Raw genomic sequence first — 21,134 nt, forward strand, 5'->3', positions numbered from 1 at the left:
GCAGAGGGGGGAGTGGCCAAGGAAGCCGGGGGTATAAATAGGGGAGCTTGCGCGAGCCAGCCTCGTTGGTGGGTTCGCGTCTGGAAAGGGTTGGGGTTTCTTTGGCTTTACCCATCGTCCGACGAAATCCAAACCAAAACCATCCATCCTGTTCGCTTGGCGGGAAACCGGGCTCGGGTGCGGTGCGGTGCGGCTAGCCCGCTACTGCCTTACTGCCCGCTTCTCATTCAGTCATTCTCATCTCAGCCTTGTATAAACTCTACTGTAGTACTCTCTCAAGCTGCCTACCACTCCCTACCAGTGAATGTTTCTTCAGATATGGAGTAGCAGGATGTGTTCGGCCGTGCTTCTAGCTGGGCTGTACTATGGACATGTTTAGTTCCCCAAAAACATCACATCGAATCTCTGGACATATATATACTCCCTCCGTCCTAAAAAAAAAAGACAAACCTTGTTTCCGTGTCCAACGTTTGACCGTCCGTCTTATTTAAAAAAATTATAAAAAAAATTAAAAAGATAAGTCACACATAAAGTATTAATCATATTTTATCATCTAGCAACAATGAAAATACTAATTATAAAAAAATTCATATAAGACGGACAGTCAAATGTTGGCACGGAAACCCAGGGTTTTCTTTTTTTTTTGACGGAGGGAGTAGAAAATTAAATATAGACAAAAAGAAAAACTAATTGTATAGTTTGCATGTAAATCGCGAGACAAATCTTTTGAGCCTAATTAGGCCATGATTAGCTTTAAGTGCTGCAATAACCCTCATGTGCTAATGATGGATTAATTATGCTCAAAAGATTCATCTCACGGTTTCCAGCCAAGTTATGAAATTAATTTTTTCATTCGTGTTTGAAAACCCCTTCCGACATCCGGTCAAACGTCCGATGTGTCACCCAAAAACTTTCATTTCACCAACTAAACACGCCCTAACAGCCAAAGCAACTGCAGCTGCTAGCTGCTACTCCCTCCGTTTCACAGTATAAGACTTTCTAGTATTGCCCACATACATATAGATGCTAATGAATCTAAACACATATATATGTCTAGATTCATTAACATCTAAATGAATGTGGATAATGCTAGAAAGTCTTACATTGTGAAACGGATGAAGTAGCTCTCTTTTGGTCCTGTAGCACGGTTCGCTGTTTTGCACCCACAGCAATTGCTACTACGTCTACCAAACACTCCCATTGAATTTATATGGGGTCACAAGAGTGTACCATTTCCGTGTTAAAAATCTCTGCCTCCGTGTAATCTTTCCACACAGGGACATGAATACTACTGTACCACTACTAGTCGTTCCCTGGTTCCCATCAGACAGACACGAACAACGCTCATCAGCACTCTCCTACAGGCGCACGTATGCGGTATACGGAGTACTAGTATAGTACTCCTATGCGTCTATGCGGCGAGTGTTCCACGCTTCCTTGCACCGGACAAAAGCCCCCGCCCGCCTTGGCCATTGGCTAGGATCAGGCACACCCGCGGTCGTGGCCCAATGGCAATTGGCCCGGATGCAGGAGTGAGTGGGGCCCACGCGCCCCCTTGTCCCTTCTGGTTCTTGGGATGCCGCCACGTCAACGGCCCACTGGTGGCGCGCCGCGCGCTCACTCTCATCGCCCTGTTTTTCTTCCTCTCCAAGCCAAAGCACGCAACCCCACACTCCCGCGAGGGAGCGACACAGCAGAAACGGAAACTCGCACTCGCGCTTGGTGGCGGTGGCACGCTGAGAGCTCTCTCTCACGTCTCAGTAGCCCCGAGCGAAGGGAAGGGAAAGGAAGGGGAGTAGTACGCGCTGCGCTGTAGCCGCGTGCTGCAGCGGCGGGAAGGGAAGTACTAGACGAGTAGTAGTATGCGCTGCGCGGTAGCCGCGAGCTGCAGGGAAGGGGAGTAGCATGCGATGCGCTGTAGCTGCGTGCTGCGTGCTGCAGCTTGGCTGTCTTGGCTCGGCTCGGGCGTTGGCTACTTGACTTGACTCGCGCGGTGCTACTACGGGCTTTGCCGCTTTGTGTCGAAGGCACCTGCGCTGCGCAAGTGGTCCATCCAGGCGGTGGATGGGTGGTGCGGATCGGAGAGATCGGCCGACCACCGCTCGCTCGTTTGGGCCCATGCACGACCACGTACGCCATGTTCAGAAGATGATCGGAATCAGCTGTGTACAGTACTGTACGGAGTATGTCACAACTCACAAGGAGGCGGCGCAGTGACTTGGGGACCCACTGGCAAGCAGGGGCGACGCTAGAGTCAATCATCGGGGTCTACTGACCCCGACGATTTTTTGCGAACATCATGTACCAGCACTAATTTACCAGCTACGACCCCAGTCAAGGAAACTACTAGACCCCGGTAGTCCGGTGACGTTGTTATGTTCAAGCTCAATTAGCAACTAAACAATACTAACAAGTAGTAATAAATAGAAAATTAACAAAGAAACATACCTACTTACTAGTTCCTCTGGTACTGATTCTCCTCTATCAGTGGAGAGGTTCTTCTCGGTAAAAAAAAGTTGGTAAGAGAATATTACACACAATCGTATCGGTAATAAATATATGAATTACTCCTTGCGTTCTAAAATATAGCTACAGTCCAAATGATGATGATGTATTGATGTGGTTGTTCTTTTTCACAAGATAGAGGATCGTAACTGTACACAGGAGTTATAAGTTTGTAACATGTAAAACATAACCACTTTACTACAACATGACTTTATTTTATTATATTATATGGTCGATAGTTTTGTTCTGTGATTATCTTGAGATTATTATAAGCTATAATCAGTTAGTGGTGACCCCGGTGACTATTTTTCCTAGCTTCGCCCCTGCTGGCAAGGGAAACGTATTGCTGCATGTGCCACGTATTACTTTCAACACAAAATAAATATATTTAATGTTAGATTTAATAAAATTAATTTGATATTTTTATGTTTTGCTACATTTTAATGTAAACTTAATCAAACTTAATAATATTTAACTTAGAAAAAAAAGTCAAAACTACGTAAAACGGAGGGAGCCCTTCAGGGCATACACGGAGCAGAGTATGCGTGGCCTGTCACTTTTGTGGGCTTGCTTGGGCCAAATGGAGGGCCCAAGTCGGCACTCTTTCACGATTAAATAAGCCTATGTTCTCTGCCTATACAAAAGCTCTGAAAAAAAAAATGCATCTTTATACACACTGGGAGGCTTGACATGAGGTGTAATAGTACATGTATATGTTTTATTGCCGCGACGAGCTGGTAAATCCTCTACAGAAGTACGCGTACGACTTCTACTGTTGCGACTTCTGCGCAAGTTCATAGTTCATACCACTGCCAAGCTGCAAAATCTACTCTACCTTCTAGTGCTCCTATTGCACTTTGGTGATGTTCTTTTCTTCTAAAGATAAAGATGAAGATGAAAATTAAGGATTTTACGTAAAACGAGGTGGTACTAACGTATAATTGATTGAGTTTTAATTATTACAAACTTAAAAAATAAATTAATATGATATTTTAGAGAAACTTTAATCTAGAAAGTTTTCACACTACACACACCATTTATCAGTTTGAAAAGCATGCTACAAAAATCTTTATCTTCATCCAACTCTTATTGGAGAAATCTTTATCGTCGTCGTAGTAGTAGTACGTTTACTTCTCATCGTCCTAATGAAACATGTAGGGCTCATTTAAATCGCATGATTGAAAAAAGGGAGAAATAGGAAAAACACATTATTATGATAGGAATGCAAGTGTAAAACAGATTGTCAGGGTTACGGGTTAGGCATACCCTTTACCCTTCGATATACGTTACATATCGGTATGGCATACCCACGCGCATACGGATACTTCCCGCGTACACTAAGGAAATCCTTCACGAAGTCTACGGATGGGAAGAGTCTTACTCGGACAAGACTGGGTCATCAATGTATTGTATAGGGTCTGTGATCTCCGAGTTCTACTTGGAAACCGCCTGACCTGCGATATAAAAGGGACCCCCCGGGGAGGTCCTGGGGCATCGAATCTCAGAGCCAACACAACCCTCACAGCCTACGAAGTCGGAGCCTGCAAGGAGCCAAATCGCCAGGATCTAGTCGAACCAACTCGACCACGATCTCGCCGGATCCGTCAAGTTCCATTGTTCCCTTTGTAACTTGTGTTTTCCACCATATAATCCCACATCAACTGGATTAGGGCTATTACCTACCAAGGGGCCTGAACCAGTATAATCCTCGTCTTTTGTCTGTTTGATGTCATATTACGTAGATCCTTGTACCAACGTACCCCAATACCCTCTATATCCGGTCCACGGGTACCACCCATCGACACAGATGATTGCAAAATATAGGAATGACCGTTTGATTGGACCGCAGGAAAAACATAGGAATCAAATGAGAGAGATAAACTCAGAGGGAATTTTCCAAGAGGTTAGAGTGCATGTTAAATTTTCTACGTTTTTTCTCTGGAATCGTAGGAATAGGAAAGTTTCTACGTTTTTCTTTTTTTTTATTCCTACGAATCAAAGGTATAAATAGTGTAGATTCCAATTTCTTTCTTTTCCTTTCATTTTCCCTCCAATTCAAAGGGGCCGTAGTTTTTTTTATATATAATGAAGGTAATATCTCGCTGTACTAAGGGCAAGTTTAATAGTATAGCCAACTACTAGCTCCAATTCATCTATAGCCAATCTAATAGCTCATTCATACAATAGTTACATACTACACTATTAATACCTGGTCCCACCTGTCATACACACACTGCATCTTGGAGTCCGTGCTACAGCTGGCTACAAATCTGTAGCCCACTGCTCTTCTCTCTCCTCATTTATCTTCTTAAAATATGTTTGCAGCTAGCTTATAGCCTGCTATTATACCTGCTCTAAATGAACAGAGGAAGGCTCCTATGGCCAAAGAAAATCCAACGGCGAGAAGTCCTAAGAGCAAGGATAATACTATAGCTCACTTCCTACTATTAATCCATCTTAAAGCCAACATATATAATATATTGGTTATAAGGTTGGTTACAATTTTCTTCTCTTCTCTCTATCTCTCACTTATACATTTAATGTATTTGTCTTGGAGCTTGTGTTAAGCTAGCTCTTGCATAAGAGCCAACACCTTTGATTTTTTGTTATCTCTCTCCTCCACATAAGCTTTTAGTAGGCTTAGGACGACCACAATGTGGGAAATAGAGGGGGTCTTAAGCCACCTAAGGAGTCCATATACATTGTGGGAGTGGTCTTTATAGTGGTCATTTGGATGAGCTACCATTACACCTAAGGACCGGCCATAAGCAATAAAAAAAATCGCTCTCCTCTTTCCTACCCTGGGAGCCGGTTGCCTGCCACCATGGGGAGGGGAAGAAGGTGATGAACCCGTCATGTGAAAAGAGGAGGAAGACGAAGAGCAGGCTCGGAGCACCTGGATGGAGTTGCCGTCGTGGGATCTGGCCGTGCCCCGAGCACCATCGCCGACATCGCCACCGCCAGATCCGGCCCCGCCCGTGAGCGTCGCCTCCGCTGCCACTGGATCCGGCCATGCCCGCAAGAACTGCCGCCAATATCACCGCCGCCAGATACGCCCCTCCTCCCCCACACACCCCGCGTGAACGCCACCTTCATCGCCGTCGGATCACCATCGCCGCCTCCGGATCTGGCCATGCTGCCACGGGATCTGCCCACGCTCATGCACGCTGCCTCCACCATCCGCGCGGGCGTGCGCCGCCTCCACCGTCCGCACTGGCGTGCGCGCCTCCATCGTCGGCGCTTGTGCATCCATCTCCACCGCCCGCGAGAAAGAAGGGGATTGGATGAGGAGAAACTGAGGAAGAGAAGGGAACGCCAGACCGGGTAGTTGAGGAGTGGTATGTTTTTTATTTAGGTGGGACCCACCATAATGCCTTTTTTGCCATCCACACATTGCAGTAAGTGTTTATTAGCTAAAGGCTGGGTCCACATGGGCCCACCTTATGATACAAGCAGACATTATACACTGCTGATGTCCTTATAGTCCACTATTATACTTGCTCTAATGCACTCTTATGATGTCGCCTCCACCGCCCATTGCTGGAAATCGCGAGACCAAATGATGGCGTATCCTGCGATTGAGATCTCGTCGACTTGACGGGTTGACGAGACGACGAGAAGATGGCACGCAACGCTACCGCCCACCGCCGATCCCTCGAGGCTCGAGCGCTGGACTTTGGTGTCCGGGTTTCCGACAGGTGCAAACGACTCGCGACACCACGGCCAGTTGCGAGTCAGGTCAAGGGTCAGGTCAAGGGCCTCGCACGCTGATCAATCGATCGGTTTTGATTGGACTGATTTTGATATGCGAGATTACTCAAATTTGCTGCTCGGCACATTCGCAATTCATCGGACGATTTTCCGAAGGAATTCTATGAAAAAATAAATTAAGTTCCCGTGCTCGAAGGAAACCTGATTATGTGGCCTCAACTATGTTTCCTGGTCAATGGACTCTGGGCGGGTCTTCGAAAAAGGGAAAGGAAGGACAGCGACAAATAACCATTTTGTGGCTGGCCAACGGAAAAAACAACTGGCTACACGAGTAGTAGTAGTATCCATCTCAAACCTCTTGTTGATTTGAGGCAACTAGAGCACAATAGAACACCGATTTGCTATACCAAGTACGGAGTATCAATAATAGGGTAGTGATCAGAGAATGTTTCACTGACCGCTTCGCCCAACTGCCCAAGTCCTCCGAGCCTATCTATAGTTCTATACGCAATATACCTTGCCCACCGATAATAGAAGCATCCACCTGTCGATCCAGCCAGGCCGGGCCTGCAGACAGCGAGCTGTTTGCACCTAGCAATTCACTACCAACCAGCTGCTAAACCGCTTGGAGAACAGGTCAAGAGACAGTAGATTAGACGCACAAGAAGGAATAACTTAGTTCAACTTGGGCATTGGGTTGTGTACTTGTGTGTGATATTGCCTCGGATTGACCACAGGACACATACCAGACAAGCGCTCAAGTCAATGATGGATGAAGAAACAGAAGAAGTGCTCACGCAATCATGCGGCAATTTCCAACGACGGAGCAACGGAAGCCAGAGTTTTTGGTCAACCAGAAATTGGATGCAGCCATCAAAGAAAGGAACAGAACACGAACGCGAAAAAGAAAGAGAGAGAGAATAAAAGCATGTGTGGATTATCTGCAGGGTAATGCTAGTTCTACAGCATATAAATCTGAAATCTCACTTGATTTTGCAATCTACAGCAGTTCTCAGTTTATGTATCAATCAGGGAAGTAATATGAATGACAGGTGAACTTGTGGTGGCTACCACAGGGTAATGAGCTCCTCTGGGAAGGTAACCATGCCACGACCGGTGTGTATAGTTCTGGCTATACACTATGCTGTAGCCTGTAGGGTCGTCCGGTGTTAGATTGCACAGTGAAGGATGATGAAATCATCCATAGCCACTCATCCCAAGCAATCATCCAGCTAAGTTAGCCAATCATATCAGATGCAACCGTCACGGCCAGTCAATCTCGGAGGTGGAGAACATGGCAGTGACAGGCATGCACATCAGATTGAAGAGTGTAGATCATCAAAATCTACCCACTTTCTCTCCTGCAGTACCCTGGGAGAAGGTATCTGTACCGATCAACATTCTGTAGCAGATAGCTAGGAAGATGAACAGCAGAAAATGTACTTGGAATCGGCCCCAACTTGGCAATGATCTCTTGGAACGTGTATTCTTCAGGAAGCATGTCAAAAAGATCCGCCCCTCTGCATATAACATCTTGAATCCTTTCAGGGTTCAGGAAGTACTTAAATCTAATCCGATCGACATGGCTGTAAGCTTGCATTTTGAAGGCAAAATCACTAATGTAGCGAAAGCAAAAACTGCAGTGCCACCCTGAATCAGCAAGAAGCTCATCTGTCTGCCGGAAGTGTGCATATCTTGTCTTCCCAGACCTGTACCTATGTATCGATGCCCTCCAACTTTTGTCATCCAGGAAAAATTCAAATGAGTAGAGGTAATTCCTAAGCTGAAGATGAAGGATCTCAGGAATGTCGTCACACCATCTCAGGAGATCAATTGTGTGGCCACTTGGGATTTCATCAACATCTGACATGATCAACAGGTCATCATCTTCTATTTTTGCAATCTTAATAAGCTGGTCCAGGGCAACCCTCTGATATGACTCCTCAACAAATGGGTTTTCTCCCTTCACGAACCTTCCCCCAATCATACCATATGTCAGCCGTGATTCAGCAAATCCAAATCGATGACGATTTTCCTTGAAGTGCAGGGGCTTTTTCAATCCAGTGAAGGTTGAGTTCGACTCAAGCAGCACAAACTCTGAGACATAGGGGCTTAGTTCATTCCAACGTATTTCAAGAATATCGAGCTCATTGCTGAATAGTACAGCATCGAAGACACGTCGTGGGGTCTCCCGGACTTTCCAACCATGCAATTTGCAGAGTTTCTCCATAGTGACATTCTCATGGTAGTAATGAGGGATAGTTTTGAAGGGCTTGGGAGGAGACTCCCATATTGGCCTGAGGAAGTATGTGACCTTCTGACCATGAGCATATATCATTAAAATCAGAATTGGCACTCCTATCAACAGGGCCAATAGTGCTCTGAAATCAAATCCCCGAAGTGCACATCTCAGCCTCGACATGGTCAGAACTGCCTTTGACGCAGGCTGGAAATGAATTCACAAAGAAAATAAGAAATCAAACGAGCAGTAGTGGACATAAAAAAGTTATGAAAGAAATAAGAACAGCAACCATCTGCATGCCAACTGCTCCTCCACAAAAACTATTAAAAATTTCAGTATGTGCATATATTAGCACTATTTATTCCTAACGCAGGAGCAAAGTGGGCAATAAGGCCATAATCAAAGCCTGCTTGCCAAAAAGATATAACCTCATGAAGCATTCGCTAAACATTAGCTTTTCAAAATACAGGTCTTATTACAGTCAGCAAAGGCAGCATCTGAAATTCACCGGTAACTCAGAATTCCACTACAACCGCAACAAAGTAGCAAAGGACAAATGAGAGACCTAATGCCACAGCTAAAAGCACAGATGCAAAAAGCCAAAGACAATTTCGCTCGTGAAGATCAGCAAAGCCATGTAAAAAATAGACAACAAGAACCTGGAGCACTAGGTAATCGCAATGCCCAGCTATAACCAAATTAAACTAACTTCATTAACCAATAACACGCACCAGCCATCACAGAAGCCGGTAAGATACCTAACCCAAATTATGCATCTTTTATGGGTAAACCAAAAGGGGTAGGCATCCCAAATTCCACAAGCTTGCAAGAGCCCGAAGCTTTCGCCGCACAAAGCCACGATCCAAGCAAGAAAGAGGGGAAGTCCCAACCTCATCGAAAGAAAAAGATTCTCCACAGTTCGAAAATGCCAGCACGAAGCACGCGGTTCGGCCACGTCGCGAGATTCTACCACCAAAAAGTCGTTACTCGTTAAGAATCCGGACTCCATATCGCCACCCACACCTACCTAATCCCCCCCCCCCCCCTTCGCCCGCAACGGGGCAGATCGAGCGCTGCAGATAAGCATGGGAAAGCAAACCGCCCCCAAATCCGAGCAACATCGCATCCAAAAATCGGAGCATATGGCAATCAGCTTCCAAAAAATCGGCCCGCGCGCGGAGACGGCGACCGGATGCGCCGCGCCGTGCGTCTAGGGGAATCGAAGGAACCGACGCCCGCGACAAGCGGAGCATGTCTGGACTCTGGACGGACGGGGGCATGGGGAGGGAAGGGGGAAGGGAGGGTAGTAATGGCTCACCTCGCCGCACACACCGTCGCAGATGCCGTCGGTCTTCTTGTGGCCGTAGGGCCCGGTCTCCGGCATGGCAGGCGCGGCCTCGCGCCAGCAAAGCCCCACCACCACCACCAGAGCAAACGAATCCGAGCAGGAGAGAAGGTCCTCTCCAATGGCGAGGAGGGCGGGGCGCCTCCCGTGGCCCGGGGGGAGGGGACGTCGCCGGCGATCGCCGGCGGCGGCGGCGGTGGTTGGGGGGGTGGGCCTCGTTCCGATCTCGCCCTCGGAGGGAGGGGGATGCGGACGCTTCTGGGCGTTGCCCGTTACGGTGGTGGCGAGTTGTGTAATTAGCGGGGGAGTCGCGGGGGGTCGTGGGCGCAAAAGCGTGGGGGCGCGTTTTGGAGCCGCCTAATTATAGCCGTTCGCGTGGTGGCCGTGGCCTCTGCCTGCGCCTCCCTCGTATCCATCGTCCCGGTGGTGGGCGGTGCGTGGTGTGGTGCGGTGCGAGCTGGGTACTTTTGTCCTCACGCACGCTTGGGTATTCCCACGGGCACAAATTTAGGGGAGGCCAATTAGGATAGGGGTATATCCGTATCGTAATACTCAACCACTCACACCGTCCTATAAAAAAATATTAGATGTGACACATTTTAATACTACAAATCTGAATATACATATTTCACATTCGATCCTATATTTGTTTTTTATGGGACGGAATGAGAACGTCCTTTGTTGCATAACAAGTTTATTTTTGCTCATTTTATTTATTTTAAAAATAAGTTAATTTGTTAGTAATTATTGCATTAAAGTTTTTGAGAGTGAAAACTAAATATATTGAAAGTAGATATAAAATGATGAATAGTTGTATTAGGATTTGATAATGTAGAGGTACTGCAGTTTTTTTATTTTGTATTGGTATGTGTGTGGGGTGAAAAATGAACTCAGTTTGAGACGGACGTAGTATATATCTAACCCATCTACCAAGGAGAAATATAGTAAGAGAATACTCATAAGATATGTGTAATTATACACTGCATTTTCAACACAAAATAAATATTAAATATTATATTTAAGAAAACTAATTTTATAATGTAGATGCTAGTTTTTTATTATAAACTTAATCAAACCTAGAAAAAATTGACAAAGAAAATCAAAGCGACTTATAATATGGAACGGAAGGATACCTTGCAAAATTTAATTAATGTTATATCATGATCTTTTTCGATCATAATAGATACACACATCATACTTATACACATGCTGAACCCTCACCCTTATTAAAAAAACTTTAGTAAAACGGTACCGCAAATAAGTTTGTACTCCATTCGTCCTAAAAATAATTAAATTCTTGTTATAGCGAACATTTGAGTTTTTTTAGATAGAGGTGTAGGTAATAAGATTAAATTTTAGTGGATAAAGTTATATATCTATGGTTTCTCCTGATCAGCATACCATAGTACTTTCTTAGGTTAATATTAGATATTACTTGGCCATGCAAATGACCTGTATTTTGGTCAGCTAATCTTAAATATGAGGTGTGTCTTTGTAACTATAATATGCCAGGCTACATTTGTACTCCGTATTAGCTAATCATGTAAGGTTTATATAGTATTGAGTGTATTTTGAGACGACGTCTATAAATAACATTCTTAGCAAAGAAAAATCTTTCCTCACAAAGAAAAGGCCTTCTACTTTTACTGTTATGACATGAATGGTTGCCAAACGAGCTACCTCAAGCTTCGGAATCCAACTCACCTCAAAGTATTTGCAGTACAACTCATCATCTTTCCTGCCAAGGATAAGATAAAGAACCGCAAACATCACGAGAAAAGGATATGATATATATATATGCAATTATGAGAGGCCACCCAGGTGAGATGCCAACGTACAAAACGGATTGATCTTTCCATATCTATATTTTGCTTCTTCTCCTAACCAATGCATCATCTACGCTAAAAAAAAAAGTTCTTTTATCACTTTCATCAGCTAGAACAAACCATCTTATACACGACGACTCCACCTATCTCGGCAGCATCACATTCGGAGGGCATCTTTCCCCCAAAGCGCCCGCGAAAACATGCGTGTTCCCAACACAACTCTCCAAGGATGAATTGATCACCTGATTCCCTCCTGGCACAAAATTCCTCTACCACAGTATCCGCAAATTAATCTGTCTCGTTCAACGCTTGCTTTTGCTTACTAGGCCGCTATTGCAAATTTGCGATCGCTACGTTCTCATCCACTATGCACAGTAGCACCATGCTCCTACTACTGCTGTCCTAGCCACTGCAACTGATTACTCTTGCTGTCCAGAATATAGCAATCTAAAATCGGATGAGACGTATCTTAATACTACGAATTTAGATATGGGATATATATATCAGATTCGTATTATTATGATATATTCCATCTGATTTTAGTAGGCTACATTCTGAACGGAAGGAGTAAGTTTTAGAAGTGATCTTAAATTAATTAGATGTCGTCGTGATAGGATACTGGTTGCAAGACGATGTCTAGTGTCTTCCTGTTTTATTATCGAGCATGGGTTGGTTTTTTTTAACCCTGAAAAGGATGGCCACACCCTATCAGTGATGGCACCCGCGAAAGCGAGAAGCACGAGGAGCGCGCGCGCGCGGCCGTTTTCTTCCCTGAAACAGCGTGCGTGGGTCGGAGCGAGATGCAGGGGGCGTCCACGCAGTGCAGACGCATGCAGGCCGCGGTTCTCTCGGCTGAAAAACTACTCGTAGTACTCCAGTACTACGAGCTCTCCGCCGCGGCGATTTGTTTTGTGCGTCGCGTGCGGCGTGGCAAGCCAAAAAGCCGCTGGAGTTCGCGAGGGGCACGGCGGGGCGGGGGCACCGGCCGATCGAGCCAACACGTCGTTGCCGTATGCACGCCGGGGCTTGGAAATTCCGGCGGAAACCGATGCTTTTGTTCGATCCGTTTGGCGTTTAGGCAGGCGTCGCCCCCCATCTTTTCTTTGTTTTTTTTTTTCCGTTCCAATGATGGAGCCGACGAGTTTCTCCGTCTCAAAGTAAGTTCTATTCCACATATAACAATATATAAAAAAAATTAAAAATACCACTATGTTATTAAATCACAATGCAATTAGTTTTTTTATCTACTTCCAATACATTTATTTTCTAATTTCACAAACTCCGATGTAATAATTACTTAAAATAAATAAATTTTAAAACAAATATAAGGGAAAAATTGATGTATTTTGAGACTGAGGATTACCCAAGACTTATCATTGCATATTTGTGTTAATTATTTAATGTGTGCGTATCACTGTATCAGCTGAGCGGAGGGCGCAGTCGATCGATCGACTTGACCGGTTGACTTGCAAAGAAGCACATTATATAAATATATACTACTTCTTGTACAGTTCGGTTGGTCCATGAAGCATGCAAAGTAACAGTGGAAAAAAGGCCATGGAAAATGCGTCGTCCACTGATGAGAGATCCGTCCGTGTCAAGTTGCTAGCTGCTGGTCATTTTCGCGACATGAAACGAGAAAGAAAGGGCAGCATCGCTAGTGGCCCATCGAAAAAATACAAATGGACAGGCACCTCTCGGTGTTTTAGTGCGTTTAGTGGCTCAGGGGCAAAGACCGTGTGAACAAGAATCGCCCTAGACTTACTTTGATTAGACGGCGATCTGTACCGATCCACCACAGCTTCCTCTGCCGCATGCTGAGCTGAAACTAATATGTTGGGGGCGAATTCGACACACAAGAATTTCCATAGAATTTCAGTAATTACTTTAAATTCCACAAAATATGTTACAGGAACCGTCATCATCGATATAGACCTTGGTAGCTAAATGCGAAAGAATATCCAAATATGACAAGACATATATAAACATGATATTTATTGATGAGTTTCCAGTTGAAACATATGTAATATCCGGACACCGATTATGAACGCACCCCCTTAATCCATTATAATCCTCGACCGGCTAGGCCACTGACCTAGTCGTTTCTCTCCTATGTTATTGTTACTATGCGGTTATATAGCTTATGTCACTTTATTTAAGACTGAGAGTATAGGATAAGAGAGCAACTATATTTCTATTCTAAAACATATTACAACTCCAAGCTATACTTTGTAACCAACTTTATACACGTATTCGACACAAAATCTAACAAATTTTACGTGATGTATATGCCATATCAACCTAAACTTGTTCGTGCGTGAACTTCCATATACCTTACTTGAGTTTATTCATTTTTGCTACCCACGTTGAGCTCTTCCACGAGCCTATACCAAGCCCGTCATCTTGAAGAAATCAACCTGGATCTCCTCCTTCACCGCCTCACGCTAACGAACCTCCATGCACATGCCTTTCCAACCATCTCCGATGTATTCTACTCTGCCACCTCCTCTAGCCTAGAGCAAGATCATGTTGAGCCCTACGCCACTTGCACATCACCCACACTAGGGTCATGCACCTTCTACACTAATTTCTTGTTGCTTTAGACCATCACCGCACAAGAAATCTAAGGTTTGGTGCCTCCTTTTTCTTCGGTGATTTGCAAGTTTGGTTGATTGCAATCCCGTGGTTACTCTAGTTGAATTCCATCAACTTCTAGGATCTAGTTGTGGCTTCCGCTACTATTGTTGCTTCATCTCAAGCTCGCAACCCAATTAATCTAGCCGCAAGACAAAGCCGACAAATTGCCATGTCATTTTCATTGCCGCCAAATGACCCAAGCGTCATGTCTGTCTATCTCCCTATTAAATACAACTCATTGAAAAGACGTCTAGGCAACCCATCCGGAGTGTTCAACTATACCGATTGATTCATCGATTGCTTTTAGCCTTTAATCAACCCGCTTGAAGTGTCCAGCACCTTGAATCACCAATTGCTCCAGTCACCAATCAATCTGAGAACCATATTTGGTCGTCTTCTTTTTGATTGCAGGTCATCGAATGGTCCGAGCTACCCTTTAAAGTGTTCAACACCACTGGTTAAAACATTGACCAACACCATACTCCACCTTGCACCAATGTCCCTCCCTAGTCATTATGTGCAGATTGCACGGTGTGGAGCACATTCATCGCACATATCCCCATGGATCTTTCATCATATCTAGGCTCTGATATCACTTGTTATAAAAATCAGCATGACATTGGCCTCGGTTCCGAACAAGAAATAACACCATAAGAGACCCAATCATGATGACCACACCAAGACATTATAGTTATTGACGAGGTTTAGCCGGATTCTACGTCCTCGAGGCATCAGTTACATGCATTCCTCTCTAATCTAACATAATTACAATATATTGGGTATGAAAGTCCCTTAACCAGCTAGACCACCGGTCAATCATTCCCTTCCCTATGCTACTATTGTCATGCGGTTATACCGGGGTAGGGGTGAAAACGGAGCGGATTCGGACGGATAGTAGTTATACCACATCCTAAACCATTTTTTTAAGCGGATGCGGAGCGGGTGTGGATGACGTGCGGATACGGAGCGGATTATTTTGGACGTCAGATTCGGTACTGAGTCGGTGCGGACTCGGTTCGGAAACGGACAAAAAGTTGTCGAATGTTAAGTTTGTATTCAATCCATACAACAAGAGGGCAGCAATACAATTAGCCGCAATACGATGGCAAAACAATATCTGAACATGATCTCAGCTCTCTAGGAAAAACCAATAATATAATTTTGCTTAATTGGTAAAGTACAGCTTGTATAATATAACACATCCAGCAAATTGTCAATTGCTTAAGGGCTCAAATAATCCAAGATACATAGCACGGCTGACGACGGCAAGAAGCAGCAATGGGGACACTGCACGACAGACGATGGGGATGGCATTGGCGACGGGTCGACAGTGGAGCCTAGCGGTGGGGATGGTGCTGGTGACGGTGGCGCCTAGGCGCTGGCACTGGTGACGGGCTGACCGCTGACGGTGGATGGTGGCGACGGGGACGACAGGAGGAGGCGACGGGCCAATGGAGGACGCGCTGACGTATGGGAGTGGGGACAACAGGCGACGGTGCCAGCAATGCCAGAGGCGACGCGCTAGAAGGAGGAGCGGTGGCGGCGCTAGCAGCCTGCAGCGGCGCATGTGTGGAGTTGGAGAAACCGAGAGACGTGTGAGAAGATGAGAGTCAAAAAGATTTGGGGGAGGGTTGGATTAGGTTATGATAGATGGGCCAGATGGGCCACTCGATGAAAAATGGGCTAAATTGAGTAGTTATGTGGCATGAAAATTGTGGATTATCCGCCAAATAGTACATCGGATAATCCGATTAAAATATTGAATAATCCGCATCCGTCGGATATCGTTGATACACATCTGGCTCCGCATCCGCATGAAAAAATCCGCATCCGCCGGATATCTAAAAACCCTTACCATATCCTCACTTCGGACGGACTCGGAGCGGATCGGATCGGATAATATCCGCTCCATTTTCACCCCTATACCGGGGTGTCTCTTTAATTAATTTAAGAGAGGATCTAGAATAAGAGTCCGGCTCTACTTTTACTCTAAAGACCTATTACGACTCTAAGTCTCACTCTGTACTGATTTTGCTAGATATCTATTTTGGGATGGATGTCAACTAACACTGATGGGAACTGAGCTTGCAAGATGTGTGGGTGCAGGAATTGTTGCACGGGATAATGTTAGAGATAAGGATAATAGACATATATTCAACTCCAACAATTGCTATGAAATTTCTCCATTCTAAAAGAGGCCCAAGACATTTTTGAATTATCGGGAATGCGAAGGTCTTCTAAGCGAATTGAACAGATACATCTTCGTAAAATTAATTTATACGCTCCGAAGGAGTTTTCAAATGATACAATAATACGTGATAAAGAATCAATTTGCTAACAGTATTCCTACATAAGCTAGCTACACGAGAACGATGAAAGAGTATGGGCAGAACTGCATAAGTACGTAAGACGGAATACAGCATATATGGTGCCTTGTGGTTGTGGTGATGTGAATGTGATCCTGTGTGATGCGAATATGACCATGACGGCATTTTCGTCAGCCACCTGTGAAGCATGAACTCTCCTAGTTTTTCTTGAAAGAGGATAAGACTTACGCAATCATTGCATTAAGGAGGAGAAAGCTAAGGATGAACTCAAAGCAAATGGAACCTAGTTAAGGTGAGACAAACTAAACCAAGTAACTAATTGGAGTCTAATTTATACTAGTACTCCCTCCGTATTTTAATGTATGACGCCGTTGACTTTTTAACAAACGTTTAACCTTTCGTCTTATTCAAAAATTTATGTAATTATCATTTATTTTACTGTGACTTGATTTATTATCAAATGTTTTTTAAACATGGCATAAGTATTTTTGTATTTGCATAAAAAATTTGAATAAGACGAATGATCAAATGTTGATTAAAAAGCCAACGGCGTCATACATTAAAATACGGAGGAAGTACATCTGTACATGTCAAGACTCAAGACACATCATTCAGGTCAGGTAGATATCTGCTGGACAGTTGGCCAAAACATGACACATCAAAGTATCAAACACCATTGCCACATCAATCATGCCATGGTTAGGTTTATGCTAGTTATCCAGAACACGCAATATTTTTTGTTTGTGAGCTGATACCTGCCTGAGATAAGATGATGAGAAACAAGTTAAGCCAATTCTAAGCAGGTTCTATCTACACACCCACATGGACATGTACACCATGAAGTCCACATGGAGGCTGTCCATTACAAGCACTTGAAATTAATATTTTTGTCATCTTTTTTCTCTCCTACCAACTCTTGTGGCATTTGTCTATTGCCTTGCCTGCTAATCTTTAATCAGATCTCTCCCAATGACATCTTAGGAAAAAGACTTTGGTTAGTTGGTTAAAGGAGTTGCAATTAAGGAAAAATTGGTTATATAGCATTGAAAGTTCACGTTTTTTGTTTTATAGCACCGAAAGTTACCGGTTCACTTTAATAGCACCTAAAGTTCACCATGTTTCCATTTTTAACACTTCCGTTAATTCTTGATCGTTTTGTCCGTCTTATCGTTATTGATCCAACCACACACACGATATGATGTTTCTACCCCTCACAAGTACAAGTATAATGCATGTCAATGAGGGATAGAAATGTCATATCGTGTGTGTGGCTGGATCAATAACGATCAAGACGGACGGAAAAATTGACGGAAGTACTAAAAATGGAAACATGGTGAACTTTGGGTGCTATTAAAGTGAACCGGTAACTTTCGGTGCTATAAAACCAAAAACGTAAACTTTTGATGCTATATAACCAATTTTGCCTGCAATTAATGTGTGCAATTACTTGTAGGTTGCGATTCCGTGCTCTGGTTATGCCGAAGCATACAAGCATTTTGGCTGTAATATGCTGGGGCCATTGCTGTCCTGGCTATGAGCTACTAGCTCTTTCAATCCACCTCAAGAAAAGCATTACTTTAATTAAGGCAATTAATTAATGCCTAAGTCATTTTGAACATATAGGACATACTTTATGAGTAAAAAATTAAAAAAACAAATAGGCTAATATATATAGTACTACTTTATGAGTAGGCAAAAAAAAAATTAAATCTCAATTTAGAATACGGGAATTTCACTTGCGATTTAAATTTGTTCTCTTGCGATTTCTTTTAGCCGTTTAGAGATAAGTGGTCACGTAGGCAGATGACTGCTTTTAACAACCGCAATCCGTATCATTTATCAACCACCAATTCATTCATCAAAGAGTTGAAGATTGTTCGCATCTAAATTGTTGTTTACTCCGCATTATTCTCTCTATCATGTCATCAGATATAGTATATAATTATTGGTCAATTTGCATCGAACACTATAAACAAATCCATCTCATAGTTCTTTCCGATGTCTATTTTATATCCATTGGCGAGGCTACACATTGTTGAGCTTGGACGAGATCAAACAGAGACGTCCGTGGTGTCACTGTCAGAAACGAACTAGCCGGTTAATTAAAATTTTAACTAAAATGGCCAAAGGATGAAACTTGGCATAAATTTACTGGGTGATTCATCGCTTCGTTGGACTTGTGCTGCTGCCTCAATGTCTGAATTGTTGTCTTCTCTTCTGACAGCGATGGCTAGATTGAAATTTTCGTTTCGTTATTTTTTTTGTTTGGCTCGTGGTAGAATCCAAAGGGCGGATTTTCCCTTCAGAGCAATTGTGTCTTAACGCGATTTGGACTTTGTAAGGGCACTTTGAACAAGCAGAGTTCAAAAAAGTTTAAAGTTCTGGTTTGGATTGTTCCTCGAACCAGTGCTTGCGGTTAGAGGGGTTCTTCTTTTTCTCCCTGCTCTAGCAATTGTGCGCAGGATAAATTTTCACTAAGAATTTCTATATAGAGTATAGAGATAGGATGTAGGTGTACACAGGGACGGAAGTAGCAGGGGCCTGAACACCCCTAAGACCATGTTCGGTTGGGCCGGGAACGGCTGGAGCCACTGCCCAACCCCCGTGGATCAACCCGGCGAGGAAACAATCCCGGCCCATATGAAAAGTTGCGTTTGGTTAAGCCCAGTCGCTGATTTTAACCCGGCCCACCATGAGGTTCCCCTATTGTCCATGCCCTAGAAAAAATCACCTAGTACGGAGGCTTGGAAAAAACACTTGAGAGGAGGCGCTGCGGCATGGCTCGGACGCGACGGCAACGACACGTTGTCTCCTCCGATGGCCACCTTCTCCTAGGTGAGTTCCTTCCTTTCCGTCTCCTCTCCTCTTCTAGGGTTAGGGTTTCTCGCGCGCGTGCTACCGCTGCGGTGGCAACAGCGCACGGCGGTGGCAGGCGTGGCAGGGACGCTGCCGCATCACACCCCCTCGCCATGGCGTCGTTGAAGCTCCGCCACTGCTGCAAGGAGAAATAGGAGGACACGGACGCGGCGACAGCTTCAAGTGTTCTTTCTTCCACTGGTTTCTTGATTTGTTCTTCTTTCTCCCCTTTGATCTGTTACCTACGATTTCCATATTTCCACCTCCATTAGTTCTTGAATGTCCTTAAATATGATTGTTTGATGCTCATTATGGCATACATTTACTATTATTCGTGTGCAACTTTTGCTTTATGAGGCAGTGCAAAAAGACTAGCAATATTTGCATATTTGTTTCTGACTCTTGCTTCCATATGCCGCTTCTTCTCCGCAATCAAAGTCATAAGACTATCTATGTTGGGGGAGCAGCTTTGACCTCGCCCGGACAGGAGTACAGGACAAAGGCTCCCATTTTCTCCCACCAATCTTGCTCTCAATGGGCTCACAAGCGGAGGCTCCGGGGAGCCACCGTAGGGCCCTAGGAAGCCGCCCCAAGGGGAAGGGGGCGCTTCGAAGGCTTCGTCAGGCTTCGAGGAATGTGACCCTGAAGGGGGACCCCGGAGGCATCAGCCGGGACACAACATCGCAAAGAACCTTAATGGCACATTGAAGACGGCCAACTACCTCTGACACCGTTTGCTCAACATGCTAGGCGGAGGCCAAGGTGCATCGTTATCACGCCTCAGGCTCGAGTAGTGCACCCTGGGAAACATGGGATCCCCCGGGATGCTGGCTTAATGGGCGTAGTCCCATCCGATGTCCCCTAGAGAGTTACTGGACCGCCCCTGAGCGGGTGGCACTTGTCAACCTCCACCCTGAGTTAAGCCTAGAAGGGCTATATCGGTAATTTCCCATACCAACATAAGACTACATAAAGATGTCATACGCCCCCCTAGGGAACAATGAAATAATAGAGAAAAAACCACATCCCTTATTCCCTTGTGCTTGACCCCTATTGGATTTTGTTCCAACATTGTTGTCGTTCGTGGGGATCGAGCAAAGGGAGAACGGAGCAGTGCAAGTGAAGGATGCCTCTAAAGCAGGCAACGAAGCAGAAGGACATCACGGCAACCACGCGACTGCGTAGGGCAACGTGCCCCCAGGTTTGGCTGGGCAAACCAGTGATCGCATTCCCTCCGGCTGACGCCAACGATAGCACCACCGAGAGTGGCACAAATTTGATGGGCCCAAGCCCGAAACCCTCTGCGATGCGGCCGTAGAACCTGTCCCACAGGCAGTGCCGACGGGTGACCTAGCCACAGACATTCACGCTCCGAGGGTGCCGACGCGCAGTTATCCACGAATTAGGTTTTCGGACCTATCATGGACGGTTTTGGCAATACGAGGGGTGAATATTTCTAGTATTGCGGTTAGGGATATCAATTAAACTCGACGTAAAGATGTGGGATGGAAAGTGAACTTATTCCTTGTTTTCCTTTGCCTAGGCGCATAGCCCCTGCTCTCTGGATTGGGCCGAAAGCCAGCCCACTATCCCTTCTCCCGCAGGCCTGTAATCCTCAATTTGGGCCGCGTTCGTGTTAGCAAAGACCCGACCCCAAGTTCCTCTCGTCTCTCGCCATGACAACA

The 21,134-nt window shown here is 44.9% G+C and overlaps 1 protein-coding gene across 2 annotated transcripts; it reads right to left on the bottom strand.

Annotated features, from left to right (window-relative positions):
• Positions 1-6,994: 6,994 nt before the first annotated feature.
• Positions 6,995-10,138, bottom strand: LOC127772013 (uncharacterized). Of its 2 annotated transcripts, none has more exons than XM_052297982.1 (2): positions 9,777-10,138; positions 6,995-8,662 (listed from the first exon to the last, which is right to left on the bottom strand). In XM_052297982.1, the coding sequence occupies exons 1-2, from the start codon at positions 9,840-9,842 to the stop codon at positions 7,562-7,564; spliced, it is 1,167 nt and encodes a 388-aa protein (XP_052153942.1). In that variant the 5' UTR covers positions 9,843-10,138; the 3' UTR covers positions 6,995-7,561. The 2 variants fall into 2 exon arrangements, with proteins under 2 accessions (XP_052153942.1, XP_052153944.1); XM_052297984.1 differs by lacking the exon at positions 9,777-10,138 and adding an exon at positions 9,190-9,468.
• Positions 10,139-21,134: the final 10,996 nt, after the last annotated feature.

Source organism: Oryza glaberrima, chromosome 4, assembly GCF_000147395.1.
Source record: "Oryza glaberrima chromosome 4, OglaRS2, whole genome shotgun sequence".
In the NCBI taxonomy this organism is placed as follows: Eukaryota; Viridiplantae; Streptophyta; class Magnoliopsida; order Poales; family Poaceae; genus Oryza; species Oryza glaberrima.

Coding starts and splice junctions, on each gene's coding strand:
- LOC127772013 (XM_052297982.1), bottom strand. CDS start 9,842: ATGCCGGAGACCGGGCCCTACGGCCACAAGAAGACCGACGGCATCTGC. Junction 8,663..9,776: donor GCGACGGTGTGTGCGGCGAG/GTGAGCCATTAC, acceptor ATTCATTTCCAG/CCTGCGTCAAAGGCAGTTCT.